The sequence below is a fragment of the Aethina tumida genome, chromosome 5, assembly GCF_024364675.1.
Source record: "Aethina tumida isolate Nest 87 chromosome 5, icAetTumi1.1, whole genome shotgun sequence".
NCBI lineage: Eukaryota > Metazoa > Arthropoda > Insecta > Coleoptera > Nitidulidae > Aethina > Aethina tumida.
In genome coordinates, this window is record NC_065439.1 from 1470640 (window position 1) to 1497975 (window position 27336).

A 27336-nucleotide genomic window follows, 5' to 3' on the forward strand; every position below is an offset into this window, starting at 1 on the left:
ATAAAATATTATGTAATAAAATGTTATAAAATATTACAAAATATAAAATGTTGTAATACAACGTTATAAAATGTTTTAAATATTATAAAATGTTATAAAATATTATGAAATATAATACAATGTTAAGTTATAAAATGGTATAAAATATAAAATGCAATAAATAGTTATAAAATGTAAAATATTGTTATAAAATGTTATGTAATAAAATGTTACAAAATGTTATAAAATGATACTTTATAAAATGTTGTTATAAAATATAATATAATCTTGTTATAAAATGTTATAAAAATATTACAAAATATTATAAAATGTAATAAAATGTTATGAAATGTTATAAAATGTTCTAAAATGTTAAAAAATGTATAAAATGTTATAAAATATTATAAAATGTTATAAAATGTGATAAAATGTTATAAAATGTTATAAAATGTTATAATATGTTATAAAATGTTATAAAATGTTATTAAATGTTATAAAATGTTATAAAATGTTATAAAATTATTTTATTTTGTTCAATTGAATTTCAAGGATATTAGAAAATTAATATTTAAAAAGTTTAAAACATTTCATCAAAATTCGTTTTAAAGAAAATTAGTATTGCAAAATAACAATAGTGTGGTGCGTCAAAAATTGATAAATATTAATTATCATCACAGATTGACAAAAAACAAAAAATTGAAAATTCACACTATTAATTAAAAAAGTATTTATTGTATAAATTAATAATTATTGATATTTTTTGTTCAATTATTAATAATTCTTTCAAAAGTTGATAAAGCTTCCTTCAATAATTTATTAACGCCGACGAGAAAGGGAAATCGTTCAGAACCTCGACATCACTAATTATACAAATTAAACACATTGACAAATGAATGTCGAGTACGCGTTTGCAGCCGCCTCAATTCCGCAAATTAAGACACGACGCAAAAACGTATTTTATTGTATGCTAATACGCCAATTAGTCTAAATAACACTTTTCTGCTGCACACCAATCTGCACCTCATGCACATCAACTGTGCGCAAAAGACATTATTACCATGCTGATGTGGTCTGATTTACGATTTACAATGTTCAACCTGTTCATGTAGATCAATGAGCGGCTTAAAAAGTAGGTTTCCAATAATGATACACGCGGTACTTCAAGAAACGTACGGTACACAAATAGAAAGCCTTTGATTATTTCATACTTTGCGTGTTGTTTTGGGGGATTGAGGCACGTTTTGTTGGTTATTTTTTGTTTTATTTTAGTTTATTCGCAGTGGAAAAGTTACAGAATACTGTTTTGGTACAAATAAATAATTAAATACAATAAATAGCAGTCACGGAGGTCACACCGGGGTGAAGGATTTGTACAAGGTGGGGGGGGGGGGGGCGACTAAAACGTCGCCACCCTCTATTTGGGCAGGTAGGCCTTGTAGACGAGGTTTTGAGCGTTCAGGGAACGCTTGTCCCAACCGCCGCCGCCGCCGCTCGACTGCCACCCGCCTCCGCCGCCTCCCGACTGCCAACCGCCGCTGTGGCCGCCGCCGCCGCCGCCTCCGCCGCCCTTCTGCGAGAACAGCTTCTTGAGGGCGATGATTCCCGAGAGCAGCAGGGCTATTTTGGCCGTGATTAGGGCCTTGCCCGCCAACAGGAAGAGTCCCGCTATGGCGATGGGTACCATGGCGGCCATTTTGGCCGCCACTCCCATCATCATGCCCCCCATCATGCCCTTCATCTTCTTACCACGACCTGCAACAACAACAACAATTAAGAGGTAGTAAACTTCGATGGGTGGTACCAATTACCTTCTTCCAAAAGCTCCTCCGGACTGATTTTGGGCAGGGTGACCTCAATGGATCTGGAGCTGACGAACTTGGTGACCTTGTCGATGATCAGATCGTTGAGGGCGTCCTCCTTGGCGTCCAACGCTCTCGGAAGGGACGCCTCCAGCTGTTCCTCCGTAAGCACCGTGTCCTGCGACGTTACATCCTGCGACTTAACGATCGTGACACCGTCTGCTACGTTCAGCTTGTCGGCACGCGCCAGACGATCCAGCGCCGTCACGGCCTTCTTCTTGAGGCAGGGCGAGAAGCCCTCCGACTTGCTGCAGTCGTCGTAGATCTTCAGGGCAATCCTGACGCCGCTGCTGTCGTCCTCGTCGGCCGCGGCGGCCGCAATAGCGAACACAATCACTAATGCACACGTAAACCTCATCATTCACGCACTGAGCATCGATGGCGGACTGAATGCATCCGCGTCCCGGTCCCGTCGTTTTATATATCCCGACCTTTTCGCGGATTTTCCTTGCCAAGATCGTTTTCACCCACATCACCCCCCCGGACGTGCGGCATTGGCCGCGGCTGACCCAGAAAATGTGAAGTGCGGCGGGATTGGTGGTACGCCACTCCGGCGTGCGGTGGTACCCCACCCGAAACGGCGACAGGTGCACTTGATCTCGGTTCGTTACTGGAGCACTTGCACGGCGCCCGGAGGCGAAGCGACAGTGAATCTGGTCCGAAACTGCGATTGCGGATATGCACCGAAATTGCGGTGGTTCCGTTTTTTTGGTTTTGTCGTTTGACATGAAAGTGATTGGGACTGTTTTCATCTCATGCACAACCTGAAATTAAATAACTGTATTGAAAAACAGTTTACTTTATTAATGTAAATAAATTAAAGTTTATATAAATATTATTAACAGTTAGTTTCAATGAATTATTTCAGTGCTATTTGCAAATTTAAGTTATTAATGTCTGTTTAAATATTATATGTTAATATTCCTTCATACAAATTTATGGTAATTTTACTATTAATTGACAAAAAATGTCAGTTGTACAAGTAACATACATAAAGTTGTCATAGAAAATGTCATATAATTTTCTAATAAACAAATAATATGAAAAATATTAAATTTGTCCTGAATTAACAATTATTAATGGTATAAACAAAATAAATTATTTAAGATGTCATCCAAAAAACGTCAGGACATTTATCAAAAAATATACTAAAATGTTAAAAAATATGCATATATTAACAAATGCTTAAAAAAAAACGGTGTTTTAACAAATTTTGAATATAAGGATCTATTAAAATTGTCATAAAATGTCATTTCACAAAAAAAAAAAAATATACAGAATTTTAAAATACCATAAAAATGTGTCATGATTAATGTTTATTATTGATACTGTCACAAAAACTTGTGAAATTTGAAAATAATAAAAAAATAAATATATATAAGAAATGTCAATATATCACAAAAATGTCTCAATAACACCATTAAATTAATTAAATATAAAAAATGTCATTCCATGAAATTTTGATAAAAAAAAACATTTTAAAACATAAAAATGCTTCAATAAAATCTTTAAATTATATTTTCCAAATTTGGAATTAGATAATTTAATAAAAATTATTAAAACTGCTATAAAAATGTTATGCCAAAATATTCTCACAAAACAAAAAACTGTTACAATAATGTCATGAAATGTGAAGTTATGGAAATACTATAAAAATTTTGGAATTAAGGAATTTAATGTAAAAAATTATTAAAATTGTCACAAAAATGTCATAACATGTCAAGTTATGAATTATTAGAAAAATAAGAAAATGTTTTAAATGATGAAATAATTTAAGTATTCAAAATATTACAAAAATGTCTCAATAATGTCATTAAATTAATTAAATTAAAAAAAAACATATTAAATTTTAATAAAAAAAGACATCATAAATTGTCATTTCATGAAATTGTCATAAAAGCGTCATAAGAATGTTTCAATAAAATCTTTAAAATAAATTAAATATATAAAATTTTAGAGGTCTACAATTTAATATAAAAATTTATTAAAATTGTCACAAAAATGTCTTGTTAAATATTGTCACAAAATAGGAAACTGTCAGAATAATGTCACAAAATGTGTTTTAAAGTGTGTCAATGTTGTTATTAAAATAATTAAAAGATTCAATGTCAAAAATGTCGAAATGTCACAAAAATGTCTCAACAATGTCATTAAATTAATTAAATATAAAAATTATGAAATTATTAAATTTAATAAAAAAGAAATTATTAAGACTGTGATAAAAAATATCATAAATTGTCAATCTATGAAATTAAAATTGTTATAAAAATGTCATAACATTTCAGGCTAAAATATTGTCACAAAAAGAGAAACTGTCACAATAATGTCACAAAAATAAAGTTATGAATTATTAGAAAAATAATTAAGTGTTTTAAAATATGTCAATTTTGTTATTAAAATAATTTAAATTGTAAAATTCTAAAATATAATAAAAAAATATTAATAATGACATAGAAATGTCAAAATGTCTTAAAAATGTCTCAACAATGTTAATTAAATTAATTAAATATAAAAAATTATAAAATTGTGACAAAAAATATCATAAATTGTTATTCCATGTGATAAAAAAACATTTAATAAAATCTTTAAAATAAATTAAATATGTACAATTTTAGAATTCTAAAATTTAATATATAATTTTTTATATTTTATATTTATAAGACTGTCAAAAAATATTATAAATTGTCATTTCATGAAATTGTTATAAAAAATATTTAAAACGTCATAATAACGTTTCAATAAAATCCTTAAAATAAAGTAAATATGTAAAATTTCAGAATTCTAGAATTTAATATAAAAAATTATTAATACTGACAAAAAATATCATAAATTGTCATTTCATGAAATTGTGATAAAAAAACATTTTATAACGTCATAATAACGTTTCAATAAAATCTTTAAAATAAATTAAATATGAAAAATTTTAGAATTCTATAATTTAATATACAAATTATTAAGACTGACAAAAAATATCATAAATTGTCATTCCATAAAATCGTGAAAAAAAAATATTATAAAAAATATTAAAAACGTTTTAATAAAATCTTTGAAATAAATTAAATATGTAAAATTTTGAATTCTAGAATTTGATATAAAAAATTATTAAAATTGTCACTAAAATGTTAAGTTTGACAAAATTGTTAAAAAATAAGAAACTGTTACAATAATATCAAGTTATGAATTATTAGAAAATTAAATGACATAATAAGACACTGTCTAAAAAATTAAAATAATTTATTATTTATTTAACTATTAATAATATAATTTAATTAAACAAAATTATTATAATAATGAAATTTAATATTAAAATTATTAAAATACACAAAAATTAATAAAAAATACTTCAATAATTAAAATAATTTAAATATTCATTGTGATATTCTAAAAATGAATATATTCTTTTTTAATTTACATATAAAATATATTCCTGCTACGAAATTATTACAAAAATTAAAATTAATATGTTCAATCTTTATAAATATGTTAAATGAAAAAATTATATAAAATTTAATCGAAAAAATTAATAAAACTTTATCAGAAATTAATGATTTCAACGTAATTTACAAATAATGATTAATAACTTATAAAATACTTGATAGAAATAAAAAAAAATTATAAAAATGCCACAATATATCACATAAATGCTTAAAATGTAAGATTTGCTCCGGATTCAGAAGAAATCTGGTAAAATTTAAACCTAATTACCTCAAAATAATTGTTGCATTAGTTAGTTTAGTTTCCTTATCTTAATTAGCAAAGTTTAAAATTTTGACATACATTTTCACGGTATACAAGCAGCTCATTTGTGTAATTTAATAATTAATTAATAAACGCTGTATTGTTATATAGAATCAAATGAAGAAGCAGCTTGATGTGTCAATTAAACAATTTCAAATGAAAAGAAAACCAATTATGAATAAGTAAAATGTTATCATTAATCAGTTTAAAAACTACATTTTTAACTCTTTGTTGTACACTTCATACAACCATTATAAATTTAATAAGTTAATAATAATAATAATATTATTTAGATTTTAATTAGTCATACTTTCTACCACATAGTACAAACAATTTTACATGATGCCCAACAATTATTATATAAAATAAATTGTTACTTTTTGTGCTAATATTAAAAAGAAATTGTCATTTAATTTAAGCAACTACGTCATCAACAAATTAAATTACATACACGTGAATAAAATTAATTATCGTGTGTTCAAGTTAAAAAGAAATTATACTTTAGGATAAATTTAGTTTCTATTTCTTTAAATATTACATATTTAAATTATTTTCACTATCAGTATCAGATGAAAGTGTACGAATATTTATATTAATGCCTCTGTGTTAATTAGTCGGTCGTAAATTATTGCATAAGGTGCAATTGTAAAGAGAATAACACCTTATCAATGGTTGGTGAATATTTATTGTTAATAAAATTTAACTACTCTTACACAATCACATTTCGTAAATAAATATATAAATAAATAAATTTTTGAGGGGTAAAGTAAAATCGAAAATTATTTAATATAGAATAATTAATTAATTAATTATTTTAATTTGTAGAAATGAATTAAAATTATAAATTAATTGTGATTTAATGTATTTCGTTTAAATAAATTATAAAAATGAATTATTATATAAAAATTCTTAATAAATCTAAAAATAATTAAATTATTAAAAGTATTAAAATATTAAATTAATTTTGATATCAAAATGAAGAAAAATTAATGTGTCACACACAGAATATTAATAACTTTTTAATTGTGAGAGTGACACTTGTATTTTTTATTGTTTAAAATTCAAATCACACATTTGTATTTAATTTGATAATAACAGGACAATTTTTTTTTTAAAGTATGTGGTTTTTGTATTGTGTAAAATGTCTTGAAGTGCTTTGTCTAACTGATTTGTGTGATTTAAATGGAGGATTTTGATGAAAGTCTGTAGAAATTTCGGACGAGTTTTATGAATTATTTATTATTGTACCATACGACGTTCATAATCCAAATAAATAAATTAACAATTGCGAATTTGAAAACAGATAGATTTAGACTTGACTGTAAAATTTGAATGGTGAAAATACTTCTACAACAACTTCGAAAATCAAACAACATTTGATTATAAAAGCAATTAGTTAAAATTAAGCCACAGTTTTTTATGTATTTAATTTAAACACTTTTAAACATTTATTCATTTCATAATCATTATAATTATTATTAATAATAAATATAATTAAAAATAAACATAATACATAAAAATATATTTTAAAATATAATTTATTAATTTATTTTTCTAAATTTATATAATATATTTAATTTACTGAATAAACGTAATTTAACTATTTTTTACATTTTTATCCATTTTATTATTATTAACCATAAATTATTATCAATAATATTGTCATTAATTAACCAAGATAAGAAAAATATTTTTTATTAAATACATATATATTAAAATTAATAACTTATTATTAATTATTGTAATATTATTAGATAAATATAATTTTTATATAAATTATAAATTCCAAAAATTAATAATTTTCTCCAATTTAGATGTATTTTAAATTGAACGAATAATCTTTTATTGTTTAGAAGTTTTGTAAATATTCAATTTTTTATTATTTATAACAATATAAATGATAATTTTAATGTTGTTACTAATTAACCAAGATAAGAAAGATATTTTTATTAATTACTTGCATATATAAAAAAATAATTTTAATACATAAATATATTTTTTATATATAATTTTAAAATAAATAAAATTAAATAATATACATTTGTAGTTGAATGAAGAAATATTTATTATTTGGAATTTTTGAAAATGTTAATATTATTTTTAATACCCATAAAAATATATTTTTAAGAAATATGCTGCATTTTAATTTTATGAACTTATATTTTATTTAGATGAAGAAAATAATAAATTTTATTTTAAAAAAATATATACTAATTTAGTTTTAATAATTTGTTTTGTTAATAATATTCTGAAATTTACTATTTCATTTAGGTTATTAATATTAATTAATTATCATGTATACCTATTAAAAATGATTTATCCTTAAATATATATTGTTAAGAAGAAGTACTGTAATATTTTTACTTTATACATTTATATTTTATTTATATAAATTAAATAAAAGATATATTTTTGAATTTATTTCAGTTTATATTTTATATACTTATTATAAGTTAATTCATATTTTTGTCTTATTATTTTTTGTATTAAAGTAATTTTAAATTTATATTTTTTAAAAAATATATTTTTATATTTATGTAAATAGTTTATTTAATAATTTAAATTGCTCAATTCCTCAATTTAATAATGTGTATAATTGATTATTTTTAAATAATTGTTATATACTTAAAAATTTTTAATCTAATTATAAACAATATTATGTCACAAATTATATATTTACATTTATAATTAATTATAAGAAACTAAATAGATAAAAGTAAAGAGAAAAAAAATTAATTTTTACACATTTTCTAAAATATTATAAAACTTGTTGAATGTTTATATAATTATTGAAATTTTTGTTTTAATTTAAGAAACAATTATTTCATAAAAACAATTTTAATAATTTAAAAATAAATTTTATTTACGTATGGTATATTTATTTGTATATTTTTATATACTTAAAAATATTAAGTAACACTAATTTTAATAGAATCTAAATGATTAAAGCTAAATTAATATTTAATATATTTAATTTAATTGAATTAAAATTATGAATTTTTTAGGATTTACATAAATTTATTTGAAACTATTTACTAATATATAAATATTTATTTGATTATGATACTGAAATATTTGTATTAATTTAAGAAACAACAAATTGTAGAAATAAACTTTATTATATATATTTATTTGATAATGGTTTATTGAATATTTATTTGAATTTTTTTGTATTAATATGAAAAATAATTATTTCTTCTTTTCTAATAATTAATAAATAATCGAAAAATATATTTATAATATTATAATTAACCAATTAAAATAATAATAAACAAAATTTTTAATTTTTCCACGTTGTAGGAATAGAATAAATTTTATAATATAAAATTACTTAATTTGAATACTGATCTTTTGGATTAAAAATACATATTTTATTAATAATAATACAATAATTAATAATAATAATAATAATAAATAATCGAAACATATATTTATGTTAATATATTTTTTGCTGACGAAATAAAATAAATACAGTTTAGTGTTAATTTAAACTTATAATACCAAAAATACTGTAATTAACCAATTAAAACAATATTAAACCAAATTTTTAATTTTTACACGTTGTAGAAATAAACTTTATAATATAAATTTACCAAAAGTACTTAAAATAAATACTGTCAGTTTATACTTGTTTTTTTGTAATTTTTTTTGAATAAAAACATTAATTTATAGTACCACTAATATTATAATTAATTAATTAAGATTATAATAATTAAAGTATATATTTGGAATATATTTTACAGTTGAATGAAGTTTAAATTTGTTTTTCTTTTTATAAAATGTAAAAATTAATATATTATTAATTTTAATAAAAACTTACAATGATACCCAATATCATTGATTAACATAATAATTAATAATTAACTAAGACATTGATAAAAATAATCAATTTAAATTTAATTGAACCAAAATTATTAATTTTAATAAACAAAATGTCGTTTTACAAATGTAAAGCGATAAAATGTAATTAAGTAATAAGATATTATTTTTAATTAAATAATTTATTGAGGGTAATAATTGTTTGATCGATTAAACCGATACGCCATTGGTGTTAAGGTACGACATAAAGAAAACAGTTATATTAATTTTTGTTTGCGGATACAATTTCACGATCTTCGGTTTTATGAACGAAAACGGGACGGCCATAATTTGAATTAATAAATTACAAACTTGTTTTACACCGTACCTAACTAACTAAATTAATTACAGGAAAAATCATCTTTGATGTTCGATGTTGTTTCTTTAATAAAAGCGATTCAGGTTATGGATCAATATTTAGCATATCGACAAAAATCGATTGACCCGTTTCGTCCCGACCAACTGGGTTAGACTTGTCCGCATCGAATGTTTACGACGTTTCCTAAATAACTTTAAAGTAACACACACACCAGAGCAAGTAAAGTGCAATAGGTGATTAAGGTCACTCTCTCATATGCACTATTAGTAAATGTGTGGAAACTGAAATCTGTGCTGTCACACTTTACCATATTGCATCGTTCAATAAAAGGCAACGTTTGTAAAAAAAAATAAGTTTTATTCGACATGGTAAATAAATAAAATAATTTAACAATAAATAACTAGACAAACGGACCAGAAAATTGGTCTATTATGTTATGATTGTGGCACGTAAGCTTTGTAGGCAAGATCCTGGGCACCATCTAGAGACCTCTTGTCCCAGCCTCCGTGTCCGTGTCCGCTGGACTCCCATCCACCACCGTGCGGTGAGGCGTGCACGTGCTCCACGTGTCCACCTTGTCCCCCTTTGGCTGCGAACAGTTTCTTCAAGGCTATGATGCCGGAGAGGAGCAGGGCCACCTTGGCAGTGATCAAAGCTTTGCCAGCCAGCAGGAAGAGGCCTGCTATGGCGATGGGGATGAGTCCAGCCAATTTGGCGGCGACCATCATCATCAGTCCCCCCATCATGTCCTTCTTGCCACCCTTGCCTCCTCCCAGTCCACCCTTCTTGCCACCTCCCAAGCCATCACGTCCTGAAAGTCAGTCAACTCGTATAAAAGCTGTATAAACAGTGTTAATAGGCGGGCTTAGTTACCTTCCTCCAACTCCTCTTCGATCAACCTGGGGGATATCTCCAGGGTGCTCCCCCCGATGAACTTGGTGGCCCTCTCGATGATCAAGTGGGTAAGGGCGTCGTCCCTGGCGTCCGCGGCCCGGGGCAGCGTCGCCTCCAGCTGCTCCTCCGTCATGGCCGGTGCCTCGTCCACGTGGTGCACCACCGTCACACCCTCGGCCAGCGTCAGCCGCTCCATGCGGCCCAAACGGTCCAGCATCGTCAGCGCCTTCTTCTTCAGGCACGGCGAGAGTCCGTCGGTCCGGCTGCATTCCTCGTACAATTTCAGGACGACACTAACACCGGAACTGTCCGAACTGGTGCCGGCCACTGAACAGATTAGTGCGGCCACTAAAACACACGCGTGCCTCATTTTCTTCTGGACCGGACGGATGCACTGTACAACCAATGAACTAGGACTGATACGCTCTCGTATCGGACGCCAATTTATATCATCGCCGAATATTTGAAAGGTGGCTAGGGCATGGAAAAAAAGTAGTGTATTTGGAACTACCGTATGTTCAAATTGTAACGTCTCATTTGGCGTTTAATGGCCGTCCGTTCGAGGCTAGTCCATTGATTTCCCCTGACTTTAATTAACGATGATTTGGATTCGTTCGCGATTTTTATGCCCATTGTTTTGTGGAAATAGAAAGTGTTAAATGTTGTATGTTTTTATTCTGTTTAATTTGATGGTGTTATGTTTGATTGTGATTATTACGTTGTGATTCCACACACACACAATAAACTTTGTTTGGTATGCAGTTTGTTTTGTAAATGAACGATTCGTCGTAAAAAGTCCAAAATAATCTGATCGACATCATTAACATTAATTTACATTAATTTTTCTAAAAATTAAAAAATATTTATTTATTATTTATTATTATGTGTGTAAAAACTCATAAATATTAATTTATTAATTTAAATAAAAATAGCTAATATTTTTTTCTTCTTAAATTACATTGTAAAAAGTTTTAATATTAAATTTAAGTATGTAGTGTGTTTTATGTTTATTGAAAATTAAAATATGTCTCGGTTTAACGTTTTCATTTTGTGTATTTATGATGATTGTAACATTTAAGTGCGATGTATTACTAATTATCTCTTTAAACTTGTAACCATTATAACATTTAGGTGCTAGTCTTTAATTGACTAGAAACAATAAATTACTGCAAAGCTGACTGCAAAAAAAAATTAAATTAAAAAACTTCAATTAAAATTGATTTAATATTTAAATAAATAAATAAGATAAATGTTTTAACTGTTCTATTGAATTGAATATTGTGTCAAATTTTAAAATTCACATTTTTAAAATCATAATTTTAAATAAATTATATAAAAATAGATCAATTTAAAAGTGTCTACAAAAATAAAAAAGTTAAAATTAAATAAAATAAAATAAGATAATACAAGATAAATTAAGATAAAATAAGATAAATTAAAATAAAATAATATAACCTAGGATAAAGTCTGATAAAATAAGATAATATAATATAAATTAACATAAAATAAGAAAAAAAAAAAAAATAAGATAAAATATGATAAAACAAGATAAAATAAGATAATATAAGATAAAATAATATAAAATAAGATACAATTAATAAAAAATAAAATAAGAAAAAACGAGATAAAATAAGATAAAACAAGAAAAAATAATATGAAATAAGATACAATAAGATAATATAATAAGAAATAAAATAAAATAAGAAAAACCGAGATAAAACAAGATAAAATAAGATAAAACGAGAAAAGATAAAATAAAATAAGGTTACATAATATAAAATAAGATAAAATAGGGAAATATAAGATAAAATAAGATAAAATAAGAAAAAAAATAAGATATAACAAGAAAAAATAATATAAAATAAGATATAATAAGATAAATTAATAAAAAATATAATGAAATAAGAAAAAACGAGATAAAACATGATAAAATAAAATAAAATAAGAAAAAAACAAGAAAATATAAGATAAAATAATATAAAATAAGATAAAATAGGGAAATATAAGATAAAATAAGAAAAAAATAAGGTAAAATAATATAAAATAAGATAAAATAGGAAAAATAAGATAAAATAGGATAAAATAAGATACAATAAGATAATATAATAAAAAATAAAATAAGAAAAAACGAGATAAAACAAGATAAAATAGGGAAATATAAGATAATATAAGATAAAATAAGACAAAATAATATAAACTGAGATAAAGTAAGATAAAATAAGAAAAAAATAAGATATAACAAAAAAAAATAATATAAAATAAGATACAATAAGATAAATTAATAAAAAATATAATGAAATAAGAAAAACGAGATAAAACAAGATAAAATAAAATAAAATAAGAAAATAACAAGAAAAGATAAGATAAAATATTATAAAATAAGATAAAATAGGGAAATATAAGATAAAATAAGAAAAAAATAAGGTAAAATAATATAAAATAAGATAAAATAGAAAAAATATAATAAAATAGGATAAAATAAGATAAAATAAGGTAAAATGAGGTAAAATAATATAGAATAAGATAAAATAATATAAAATAAAATAAAATAAAATAAAATAAAATAAAATAAGGAAATATAAGATAAAATAGGTTAAAATAAGAAAATAACAAGATAAAATAATATAAAATAAGATTAAATAAGGTAAAATAATATAAACTAAGATAAAATAAGATAAAGTTATAGAAAATAGGATAAATAAGATAAAATATGAAAAAATAATGAAATATAAAATAAAATAAAATGAAATGATATAAAATAAGATAAAATAAAATATTTTTTTTAGATTTTTAAACTAAATTTAAATTTTCAATAAAATAAATATTCCAAAGATAACATCAACAGAAGACAATAATAACTAAATAAAATAAGAAAATAAGAAAAGAATAATTAAAATTATAAAATTAAATACATATTTAAATAGAAAACAATTTTTTATGTTTTTGTATATTTTACTTTTTAAATTTAATATATTTAAAATTTAGTATTTCGATTTTTAAATTTAGAATTTGGAATAAACTGGATAAAATAATAATACAAAAATAATTACAGTGTAAAAACAATTAAAATTAAAATATAATTCTATATATTTTTTTATTTTTTAATTTAAAATTTGGAATAAAATAAATAATCTAAGATAACAACTACAAAAGAAAATAAATAACTAAATAAAATTTGAAAATATTAAAGAACAATCAAAATTATAAAAAATTAAAACTTTAATTAATTTAAAATTCAGTATTTAGATTAATAATAATAATAAATTAAAGAAAATAAAAACAATAAAAATTAAAAATATGAATTAATTAATTAATGTATCTATTATTTATATTTTTTAATTTTTAATATTAATATTATCAATTTATAATTTAAGTTTTAGATTTGTAAACTTAATATTTTAAATAAACCAAACCAAGTAACTATAAACAAATATGTAAAAAAAATTATTGTTTGTTTTTTTGTTTTAATTTAAATTATTTTAATTGATTTCAGTTTCAATTTAAAATTAAAAGTTCAGCTTTTTTTTTCTAAATAAATTAAATAAACAATTAAAATTCAATAAAAACTAAAAAAAATTTCAAATTTTTGTTTTATAGGATACAATTTTACAAAAAAAAATAATAATAAATAATTATAAATTAAAAATTAATTACAAATTAATAAATGTCTAAATTAAAACATAATTTAAGGTTTATGTTTAATGAGAAAATTTAAAATAAAAAAAACTTATAATTTCTACAATAAATAGTGCAATAATTTAATATTTTCAAATAAATTTAAATAAGCTTAAAACTAATTGACAAATTCAATAAAAAAAAAATAATAATATAAAATATTAATACACAGTATAATTTTTCATGTAAAAAGGTAAAACTCAAAATAAAAAATGGTAAGAAAATTAAATAGTTTCAAATTTTATATTTTAACCTTTTTTTTGTTATATATTTTAAATTATTTTTAATTTTAAAATTGTATCTTTAAAACTCTAAAATTTTCATGCCCAAAATATATTAAATTCATATTTAAAGTTTAAATTTTGTAGTCTAAAGTTAATTCATGAATAAATTATAATCATAATTATTATAATAGTAATATGTTAATATAAAATGTTAAATTTAAAATAAATAAATAAAAACAATAAAACTTGAACCGATTTATATTAAAATGTTGACAAATTTATTGTCATATTTTAAAATATTTTATAATTAATAATAAGTCGCCGTTATTAAATATTTTAAAATCTAAGTTATTTGTGATAAACACCAGTTACAGATGTTTTCTTTTCATCAATAACCTAATACAAAACCGGGTCTTTACACTTTCTAAAGATTAAAATAAATATTAAGGCGTCAAAATAATTCGTAAAAAATATATTTTAGTAATAACAATTGAATTTTTTACATTCCTCCACACACCACATGTTGATTAATTTCATTGACACAGTATCTTTATTAGTTTTTTGACATTATTGTCATTCTAGATAATTCGTACGACAATATTTTTACACCGTTTAATTTTAATTTAAAATCAGGTAATAATAAGAGTTTCTCCCATAAATTATAATATTAATCGGCACTAAGTTGATGTTACAAAATAAGTCTGGAGTGATGCTACACATCCATAAATAAATGGTCGATCATCATCGGTAACTTTCTAACGAGACACGTGACGTCCATCGAACCAGACCCGAATTCTTCAGCCCAATTAAACCTTCCGGAGACTCAAACAACGAAATCGAATGAACGAAACCAACACGGCGCAGAAATCGTTCTCGGAACGGGCCTCGGGGACAAAATTTTCACCGTTTCACCTCGACACTGAAGAAGGAAACTTGAACGGCGTCGCTGACCCATTTACCCCGTCCGTCTCGCGCCAATGTCAAGATCATTGTTGTTCATCGATTATTCATTGTGTTGGGTCTTGATGAGTGAGTGGGTGATTAAATAAGCACGGTTGTTGTTTAGGTTTTATTGAGTTGGCACAAATAAATAATAATAAATCGGCACACAGACATAAATACTGTTTGTTTGGGCATTGTTTTGTGGACTATGTACAGGGCACAATGCCTTCAATAAATAAAATAATAAATTAGATCTATGACTAAGGTGGGTGTGACTATTGGGGTTTGTAGGCGCTGTAGGCGAGGCTCTGGGCTTCGTCCATGGAGCGTTTGTCCCATCCTCCGCCGCTGGATTGCCACCCTCCGTGGCCGCCGCCGCTGTGGCCGCCGCTTCCGCCCTTGGAGGCCAGGAGCTTCTTGACGGCGATGACTCCGGAGATCAGCAGGGCGATTTTGGCTACGATCAACGCCTTCTTGGCTATGAAGGCGATGATGGCGATCTTCAGGGGGAGGATGGCGGCCAGTTTGGCCGCTATGAGCATTCCTATGTCGCCCATCATGCCCTTCTTGTCCTTCTTCTTGCGACCTGCAACAACACCAAAAGGATTATTATACTTAAATTACTTAGTTGTTAGTTGTTATTGACTTACTTTCTTCAACGTTGTCGTCCTCCTGGACTAACTTGGACAAAGAGATTTGGATGTTGCTGGAGTCGAGGATGCTGGACACCTTGTCGAGGGCGATGTCGGTGAGGGCGGCGTCCTTGGCGTCCAACGCCCTAGGCAGGTTGGCATCTAATTGTTCCTCGGTTACGACAGGGGTGGTGTCCGGCTGGTGGGTGAGGGTGACGCCGTCGTCGATGGTGAAACGGTTCATCCTGGCCAGGCGGTCCAGGTAGCCGATGGCCTTCTTCTTGAGGCACGGCGAAAAACCGTCCGACTGGCTGCATTCCTTGTAGACATCGAAAACGTCACGGACACCGGCATTGTATTCGGCTTGCGCCACGGCGAAAGCCACCACTAGCACACATATGGTTTTCATGGCTCTGGCACTGTGCACACCTCTCCGGTCAAAGATTAACTGAAGAAGTGGTCCATGCAAGTTACTTTATATTCGGACGGAGGGACCAAATAAAGGAAAGGATGAGGACGTCATACCCGGTAAATCACGGAATATATTATAGCAAGTAAAACTTGATGCATGGTTAATTGAATGTTTTATTGTTTTTGAACGGCGGCGTCAGCGTATAGGCATCCGTGGAAATGGGTTAATATTACATTCCGTAGGTATGACCGTCAGCCGAAATTTGTTTGATTAGAAAGCCGGACGATCAAATAACGTTTGACCATTTTGGCTAGGGTGGAATTTGAATTTGAATTCTATGTTTGTTGATTTCATGTTGAGAGTTACGTTTATGGTGTTTTATTTTGATGCGATTAGGTGTTAATTTATATACTGATGCTTTCATTAAATTGTTGTTCTCGTTCAAAGCAATTTAACTTTATAACAATTTTATTCAATTATTGCAATTTGTTGATGTAACGTCGTTTATGTAATTAATCAAACAATTATGTCTTTAGTGTAATTTGAAAATTACTTGTATAGTCTTTTAAACAAAAGTGAAACTATTAATCATTAATTTATTAAACATATAATTTAAATTATAATTTGATAATAATTTTAATTTTGAAATTTATTTCGTAAATGATTTATAATAATAATTTATTTGTTAAAAATAAAAATGTGAAAAAACTATTTTTTAATTCTTTTTCTCTAATAAAATTATTACAATAATTAGTAAAATTAATAAAATAATATTAAGTACAAATTAAAAAAAAATTAAATATGTTATACTTTATTGAAAATGTCAAAAAATAATGATTTTAAAATTTAGCCAACATCATACAAAAAAATTGCAAAATTTTAAAATTTTTAATTATGAAATTTATTTGGTAAATGTTTCTAAATATTAATTTATTTGTTAAAAATAAAATTGTCATATATTGTAAAAAAATATATTTTAATTCTCTTTCTCTAATAAAAATATTTATTTTGGTAAAAATATTACATTAATTAATAAAATTAACAAAATAATATTTAGTGTAAATTCAAAAAAAAAAAAAAAAAAAATAGTAATAAAAATTAAAATTTTGTTGAAAATGTCAATAAATAAAATAAAATTTTGAAAATTTAGTCAACATCAAATTTAGAAGAAAAATTGTTATAAATTTTAGAAAATAAAATTATAAAAATTGAATATTTAATTTTAAACGTTTTTAATTTACAGTTTAATTTTTTTCTCCCAATATATTTTATTAGTTTTATAAAATTAGTATATTTTTATTATATAAAATTATAAAATTAATATTTATCAAAATAATATACTATATTGAAAAAGTAAAAAAATAATAGTAATAAATTAAATAGTAAAATTTATACATGACAACGAATTTAGAAAAATGACAAGAACAGAATAAACAAATTAACATTTCGATTTCAACATTTTTTATTCAGTGTTTAATGTTTTTTTTTATAATATTTCTACAATATCTTATTACTTTTATAAAATTAAAAACATTGTTTTTTAATCAAATTATATTCAAATTTATCAAAATTATATTATATTATATTGAAAAAAAAACAAATTTAGAAAAATGCAAAGAAATATTTTATTTTATAAACTTTTCAGAATTTAAAATAAAAAAATCCATTGGATAATTATGGAAAAAAAAATAATTGATTTTAACATTTTTTATTTAGTGTTTATTTTTTTATAATATTAGTTTTATAAAAGATATAAAAGTATTTTTTAATTAATCAAATTATAAAATTAATGTTATAAGTTTATTAAAATTATATATTGAAAAAGTAAAAAAAAAATAATAATAAATAATAAATTAAATAGTAAAATTTAGACATTACAACGAATTTAGAAAAATAACAAAAAATACTTTTATATATTTTACAGAATATTAAATTAAAAAATGTATTGGATAATTATCAGAAAAATTTATTTATTTTTTTATTGATTTCAATATTTTTTATTTACTGTTTAATTTTTTTTATAATATTTCTACAATATCTTATTAGTTTTATAGAATTATATATTTTTTTATTAAATCAAATTATTATTATTATTATTATTATTATTAGAAAAATGTCAAAAAAAATTTATTAATTTTTCGAAATTTTAAATTTTTTAATCAATCATTTTTAATTTATTGTTTAATTTTTATCTAATATTTCTACAATATTTTATTATAAAAAATTTTAATCAAATTATAAAATTTCAAATTTATTAAAATATCATATTTAAAAAGAAAAAAGTAAATAATAAATAGTGTTTAATAAAATTTTAATAAGACAACAAATTTAGAAGAATAACAAGAAATATTTTTATAAATTTTTTAGAATATTAAATTGAAAAATGCATTGGATAATTAAAAATGAACATTTTTAATTTACACCTTAATTTTTTTATAATATTTCTATAATATTTTATTAGTTTCATAAAATTATTTATTATTAATATATATTGGAAAATTAAAAAATATTAAATAATAAAATAAATAGCATATAGTAAAATTTATATATAAAAACAAATTTAGAAAAAGTAACATGAAATATTTTTATGAATTTTTCAAAACATTAAAATTTAAAAATCCATTGAATAATTAAGAAAAAAGAATTAATATATTGTTATTAACATTATTAATTTACTATTTAATTTTTTATATATTTTTTTACTATACTTTAGTACTTTTATAAAATTATAAAGAATATTTTTTATTATATTGGATTAAAAATTAAGGTTTTAAATGTATTAAAATACTTTTTATTATAAAAAATTTTAATGTTAAGAAATAATATTGAAAAAAAAAAAAACAAAATAATCCCAAATATTAAATTAAAAAATATTTTAATTTTTTCGGAAATTATTGATTTTTTATAATTTCTAAGTATATTATAAATATTTTATATTTAATGTTTTTGATTTACTTTTATACATTTTGTTTTAATATTTTATATACTTTTTTTATTAATCAGATTAATATAATAAATAGATAAATATATTGTATTGAAATAATAAATTTTATTTTTAATATTTTTAATTTACTGTTTAACATTAATATAATTTTTCTGCATACTATTATAAAATTATATTTTTTTTTATATTTATATAAATATTAAAATATATAAATATTTTTATATTAATATAAATATTTTTTATTTAATAAATTTAAAAGTAATAAAAATATATTAATATAAAAAATATTAAATTTTTAATTTAATTTAATTAAAAATTATTTTTAAAACTTTTCGTAATTTTTGTATTTTTTTTTTTTTTTGTAATTTCTTAAGTTTCAAAACTATCAAAAAATATTTTTTACTTATTTTAATGATTATAATTTATTTACATTCTTTTTTGTACTTATAAATTTAATATAATATTTTTAAATATATTATATTAAATCAATAAATTTTGTTAATAAAATAGTAAATTACCAATTAAATTATTATAACAATTATTTAGTTTTATTTCTAAATTATATTTTTGTATAATATTATACTTTTAACATATTTTCAATAATTTATTGATTTTTATTACTAATTCATAAGTTTAAAATATCAAAAATATAAACTCAATAAAAATTTTGGTTAATTAAATTTATTTTTGTGTTTTCAAATTATATTTTTCTTGATTAATATAATGTAAAGGAACAATTTTTTTTTTAATTTGTGATGTTAATAAAAACATATGTTGCAAATGAAATAATACTAATGTTAATTATAATTTTTTTAAATTTAATTTTTATTTACTAAATAACTTAACAATTAACTAACTTATTTAGTTTCAATTTAAAAATAATTTGACTAATATAGATTTGAAATAATTATATGTATAACGAAAATTTTTTACTTTTAAAAAGCTTAAAGAGAATAAATTTAAATAATAAAATAAAACATTTTTGATTTATTATAAATAATAAAAAATGTTAACAACTTTATTACAATAAAAAACATATATTGCCTTATAATTTTAATGGGGATTTTTTATTTGCATAACAGTTGACTTCCATTTCCGTCGATAATGCTCATCAAGTCAATAAATATTTAAAGTATATTTAATCAGCAGCCCATAAATTACTGAATCCTGCTTCCAAACGGAAACATTAAATTTATTAAATTCCACATTTAGAGTACATTTAAATATTTGACAATGAACTCATCAGGTTTTTTTTTTGGCAGAAGTGTAATAGTATGTAATAATCTAGAATTGTGGATGACATAACATGGGACAATTGGCCTGATCCAATAAAAGCCCAGCCAGAAATTAGTCGAGATTGGGCCGGTGAAAGTATCCGCCGTGTCTCGTCTGGACCAGTGAAACTGTAACAGTTTAATCGTTCATTATAATGTAACAATTCCAATTTGTTAAAGGCGAGACACCCGAAATTCCTGAGCATCAGTTCGCCTCCTTAATTAGTGCGTGTGCGTCGCATTTTCGTTTTCGTCAACACAACGCACGTTCAGCGGGAGGACCGTTTTCTCGACGAGAAAAAAATTTTCTAACGCCTCACTTAAATCGAACAATTATGTTTGTTTTCTGTCCGGTTCAATCGGGTAAACCGAAGACTTTCTTTTCCACGATTTGACCTCAGGTTCAACCTGACTGGCAGCCAGCTATATAAGTGTGTGGAAGAGAGATGCGTCCGAGTCGAAGGCCGAAGTTCTTTGACACACAACCTGCGAGGAATATGTGTCAGTTGAGTCAAGGTTATGGGTTGGTGCTGGTTTTGATTACGGGCCTCGCTGGAGGACACTTCCTGTGAATGATTATCGATCTCATGGGATTAGATCTGATGGAATTTTATTAGGAACAATATTCGACAATTATTTATGAGACATGATTTCTCTTTACAGTAATTGTTAATTATTGTGGTAATGAAATAATTTCATTAACAAGACAATAAAGTATTATAAAGAGAATACTAATTAACTTTTTATGACTGTTCATTTTCATCCTCTGCTGACTTCCTTATTTGGCTTTATTTTCAAAACACATTTGTCCTATAATATTATAATTATAATTAAGTAACTAATTTCATTTTTAATCATTCACTTTCTTTTATCATTATTATAATATATTAAACATCATAAATTTATCGATTTATTCGATTTTAAAATCATATTAACACTAAGCACTAAAAAGTATTTTGTAAATTGTTTAAAATTTATAAATTTATGATGCATAGTTAAAAAATATATGTACAATTAAGTAAACTTAACAGTTTTACAAAATTCTTAATTCAAATTTTGAAAATATTTTATTTTTTTGTTAAGGTTTTTGAATTATATTAATTTTTAGTATAATTCCTAAATTTCTAAATATTTAATTTTTATGGTTTAAAAAGTCTTAGTTAATTATTAAATATTTTATACATTTATAAAAATTATTAATTAAGAGAATTTAAAGTTTTTTCAATTTATGATTATCTATTTTATTATATATATATTTTTTATGCATTTTCTTAAATTTTATGGTTTTAAAACTATTTATTAATGTTTAGTAGTTTCATAGAAAAAAAATATTTTAGTTTTCATATGTTCTTAAAAAAATCCCAATAAATTAATTTAGTTATTTAATATTTGATAGTTTAATGTAACATAACTTTATAGAAATTTCATTAATATTTTTAAAATTTTAAATACATTTCTTTGATTATTTACTTAGATTTTAAGATTTTAAAAGGTTCAAATTATTTTTGTAATTTTACCAATATTATTATAAATTATTTGTGATTTTTAAGATTAAAATTTTAAGTTATACATTCACAGTACTTAATTTTTTTGAATGTATCATATAAACATTTGAAGTTTATTAAAACTATTCTTTAGTTATTTGAAAAATTATTAATTATTACAGCTTCAGAGAATTTAAAGTTTTTTTTTTTTAATTTATGATTATTTATTTTATTATATATATTTTTTATGCATTTTCTTAAATTTTCTGGTTTTAAAACTATTTATTAATATTTGGTAGTTTCACAGAAAAAAAATATTTTAGTTTTAAAATGTTCTTAAAAAAATTCCCAATAAATTAATTTAGTTATTTAATATTTGATTGTTTAATGTAAAATAACTTTACAGTAATTTCATTAATATTTTAAAAATTGTAAATATATTTCTTTGATTATTTACTTAGATTTTAAGATTTTAAAAGGTTCAAATTATTTTTGTAATTTTACCAATATTATTATAAATTATTTGTGATTTTTAAGATTAAAATTTTAAGTTATACATTCACAGTACTTAATTTTTTTGAATGTATCATATAAACATTTGAAGTTTATTAAAACTATTCTTTAGTTATTTGAAAAATTATTAATTATTACAGCTTCAGAGAATTTAAAGGTTTTTTTTTTTAATTTATGATTATTTATTTTATTATATACATTTTTTATGCATTTCCTTAAATTTTCTGGTTTTAAAACTATTTATTAATATTTGGTAGTTTCACAGAAAAAAAATATTTTAGTTTTAAAATGTTCTTAAAAAAATTCCCAATAAATTAATTTAGTTATTTAATATTTGATTGTTTAATGTAAAATAACTTTACAGTAATTTCATTAATATTTTAAAAATTGTAAATATATTTCTTTGATTATTTACTTAGATTTTAAGATTTTAAAAGGTTTAAATTATATTTGTAATTATACCAATATTATTATAAATTATTTATGATTTTTAAGATTAAAATTTTAAATATACCTTCACAATATTTAATGTTTTTGAAAGTATCATATAAACATTTGAAGTTTATTAAAACTATTCTTTAGTTATTTGAAAAATTATTAATTATTACAGCTTCAGAGAATTTAAAGTTTTTTTTTTTTAATTTATGATTATCTATTTTATTATAGATATTTTTTATGCATTTCTTTAAATTTTATGGTTTTAAAACTATTTATTAATATTTGGTAGTTTCATAGAAAAAAATATTTTAGTTTTAAAATGTTTTTAAAAAATTCCCAATAAATGAATCATTAAGTTATTTAATATTTGATGGTTTAATGTAAAATAACTTTATAGAAATTTCATTAATATTTTTAAAATTTTAAATACATTTCTTTGATTATTTACTTAGATTTTAAGATTTTAAAAGGTTCAAATTATTTTTGTAATTTTACCAATATTATTATAAATTATTTGTGATTTTTAAGATTAAAATTATTAAGTTATACCTTCACAGTACTTAATTTTTTTGAATGTATCAGTTTATTACAACTACGAAGTTTACTATAACTAAAATTTCTTAATAATTACCTAAATTAGGTACAATTTAAATGTTTCCAAATATTTATATAATTTCCATATTTTTCCAGGGTTGAAATTTAAAAGTATACTTGTTAAAAGTTCCTAATAAATTAATTTAATTAATTAATATTTGAAAGATTAATTAATATATTATAACTTTACAGAATTTTCAGTAGTTTTAATCTTTTTGTTACCTGAAAAATGAAAGTTGAGAGTATTTTGAGGCTTTTGAAAGTTTACTACAGCTAATAAGTTTACTAAAACTTCTAAAATTTTATTTATTTAGTTAAATTTTAAGACTTAACCTTACAGTATTTTAAGATTTTAAAAGTAACTTAGATTTCCAATTCCTTTACATTTTTTAACCTTAAAATTTTAATTTAATGCCTTAAATTGATATTTTTTTTAAACTTAATTCACATTTTATGATTCTAAAAATTCTCAACTATCTGTTAAGATAATTATTACTTATTTAATTGGACTTTGAGGCTTCAAAAGTTTTTTAATAATTACCTAAATTAGTTAAAATTTAAAAGTTTTTAAGTTTCCATAATTTTCCGAAGATTGTAATTATTACTAATTTATTGAAAATTTATTATAAATAACTTTGATTATTTAATATTTAATAGTTTATTTATACAAGTGAATTAATAATTTTAATTAATCTTACAGTATTTTATTTAATATTTAATAGTTTACTTATACAACTGACTTAATAATTTTAATTAATGTTACAGTATTTTAATATTTTATAAGTATATTATAAATTTCCAATTCTTTTACATTTTTTAACCTTAAAATTTTATTTTAATATCTTAAAATTGATATTTTAATTAACTTAATTCACATTTTATGATTTTTAAATTTCTCAAGAATATGTTAAGATAATTATTATTTATTTAATTAGATTTTAAGGCTTCAAAATTTTCTTAATAATTACCGAAATTAGTTAAAATTTAAAAAGTTTCCTAAACTTTCATATTTTTCTAAGATTGAAATTATTACTAATTTATTGAAAATTTATTATAAATTATTAATTTTTAATAGTTTACTTATACAAGTGACTTAATAATTTTAATTAATCTTACAGTATTTTAATTAATATTTGATGGTTTATTTTAATTAAATTTTAATTAATTTTATAGTATTTTAATAGTAACTTATAAATTACCAATTCTTTTACATTATTAAACTTAAAATTTTAATTATTAATGCCTTAAAATTTATATTATAATTAATTCAAATATTAAGATTCTTAAAATTTTCAAGTGTCAAGGACAATTATTATTTGTTCGTAAATATTTTTAATAATTATTCGTTTATTATATCTATCCAAAGTGTACAAAAATTATTTTTATTCAAAAACTAATATTTGTTAAGGGTTTTAGACAAACTTTATTAAAACCAATTAGCAATTTCAATGCTTATTTATACATTTTTTTTATAAATTTAATATTTATGTCGGAGAAAGTAATTAGAATAAACAAGTGACAGAAGCACAAAGGTATCTGGGATGAACGAAACTGTTAAACAACGCCATTGTTTAGTCAGTAAAGCCAAACACACCGACGGAAAACTTTATTTCCACAATCGAATAACATTAATATTAAAATCAACTTAAATTCCAACGTCTTCATCGTCACATTTACGACATCCGCGTGTTCCGTGTGTTTAAATTATAATTGACATGGTTCTCGACATTTTCTAAAAAAACTCTTACGAAATTCGACATTCGACCAAAATGTGACCCGTTCGAATAACCGTTAGTTTTAAATGTTGAACGAAAGTAAAAAGAAATTTTTGCGGTCGCCCACTATTTATGTACTATCCTCCGTTTCCGTACATCCTACATTTATTTTTTTCTGTTTCTTTCTTCTTGTCCCACACACACACACACACACACACACACGTGTGCCGTACCGTTGAGTCGTATGGTTTTTTTGGAATTTTCTTTTGGTTTATTCGTATTATTGGTTTTTTTATGGGTCGTTAAATTTTGAGTTGAGGTTTATTATTATTACTATTATTAAGATGGCCGGTCATAAAGTCATGTTTATGGTTGTGTAGCTGAAAGGACATTTTTATTGAATTGCCATTAATGATGGTCTACATTTTGTCTTCTTATGTAAATGTTAATTGAAAATATAATTACAATTAGTAATTAAATTAAGTCCATCTAAGTTATGGTGTGAACTTGTTGGTTTCTCAGTAATTCATCGTGGGTTAAAATACAGCTATGTATGGGAGTTTCCGAGAAAAATTATAATTTGAATTTTTTTACTTGTTGTGGAGGCTTGTGAAATTATTTTTTATGACCTAACTGTTAACTGACCAATTAAAACGTGGTTTAATTAGATTAAAACAAAGCCAATATAAAAACAATTCTTTTTATTAAAAAAAAAACTGATCAAAAGTCAATAAGTTAAATAATTTACGTAACATAAATTAAATAAATAAATTATAAAAACGGAGGTAAACAACCAAAAGGCAAAACTTTGGTTCCTATGTACAATTAAAAAGCTCTAATCCTGCTAAAACGAAGCACATCACGGCTTGTAGGCGTTGTAGGCCAAGTTCTGTCCCTCGACGAGAGACCTCTTGTCCCATCCACCGCCGCTGGATTGCCAACCGCCGTGTCCGCCGCCGCCGCCGCCTCCGGATTGCCATCCTCCGTGTCCACCGCCGGACTGCCATCCGCCGTGTCCACCACCCAGGTGCACGTCGTGCACCACCTCGTGGCCGCCGTGTCCTCCGCCGCCTCCTCCTTGCTTGGCGGCCACCAGTTTCTTGAGGGCGATTATTCCGGACAGCAGCAGAGCTATTTTGGCCGTGATCAAAGCCTTGCCGGCCAACAGGAACAGTCCGGCGATTGCCACGGGGATCAGGGCCACCATTTTACCGACGATCATCATCATCATGCCCCCCATCATGCCCTTCTTGCCCTTCTTGCCGCCTTTGCCTCCTTTGATCTTGGGGATCTTGATTTTGCCGTCGCGACCTTAAACAAATATAACTCCGTTAAGATTATGTTGTGTTGGTTGGCTTAGGTTGGGGCCTTACCGTATTCGTAGTCGTCCTCCTCCTCGTCCTCGATGAGCCTGGGCACGGCGATGTCCAAGGATCGGGAGCTGAAGAAGTTGGACACTTTATCCATGACGATGTTGGTGAGGGCGTCGTCCTTGGCTTCCAAAGCACGGGGCAGACTAGCCTCTAGTTGCTCCTCGCTCAAAACCGGCTCCGGCTTGGCGTCGGCGCTCTTGATCAAAGTGACGCCGTCGGTGAGGGTGAGCTTCTCCATCCTGCTCAATCTGTCGACGAACGTGATGGCCTTCTTCTTGAGGCACGGCGAAAATCCCTCGGACTTCTTGCAATCGTCGTAGATCTTCATGGCGACACGCACACCGGTATCGATGGTATCCTGTGCCAAAGCGGCACTGAGACAGGCCAACACTAACACGCACGTCAACTTCATGGTTCACTGCGATTCTGCGAGTATGTACACGGTCAAACGCCAAGGGACAACTGACAT

At 24.0% G+C, this 27336-nt stretch overlaps 3 protein-coding genes across 3 annotated transcripts; all 3 read right to left on the reverse strand.

Annotated features, from left to right (window-relative positions):
- Window positions 1–1232: 1232 nt before the first annotated feature.
- On the reverse strand, window positions 1233–2196 carry LOC109598895 (uncharacterized). The gene is made up of 2 exons (XM_020014799.2): window positions 1788–2196; window positions 1233–1731 (listed from the first exon to the last, which is right to left on the reverse strand). Exons 1-2 carry the CDS (start codon window positions 2194–2196, stop codon window positions 1394–1396), a joined length of 747 nt encoding a protein of 248 aa, XP_019870358.1. The 3' UTR covers window positions 1233–1393.
- Window positions 2197–10159: 7963 nt separating this feature from the next.
- On the reverse strand, window positions 10160–16590 carry LOC109598896 (uncharacterized). The gene is made up of 4 exons (XM_020014800.2): window positions 16139–16590; window positions 15765–16074; window positions 10627–11057; window positions 10160–10564 (listed from the first exon to the last, which is right to left on the reverse strand). The coding sequence occupies exons 1-4, from the start codon at window positions 16527–16529 to the stop codon at window positions 10188–10190; spliced, it is 1509 nt and encodes a 502-aa protein (XP_019870359.1). The 5' UTR covers window positions 16530–16590; the 3' UTR covers window positions 10160–10187.
- Window positions 16591–26178: 9588 nt separating this feature from the next.
- On the reverse strand, window positions 26179–27328 carry LOC109598911 (uncharacterized). The gene is made up of 2 exons (XM_020014814.2): window positions 26868–27328; window positions 26179–26805 (listed from the first exon to the last, which is right to left on the reverse strand). The coding sequence occupies exons 1-2, from the start codon at window positions 27277–27279 to the stop codon at window positions 26354–26356; spliced, it is 864 nt and encodes a 287-aa protein (XP_019870373.1). The 5' UTR covers window positions 27280–27328; the 3' UTR covers window positions 26179–26353.
- Between the last annotated feature and the right edge of the window lie 8 nt (window positions 27329–27336).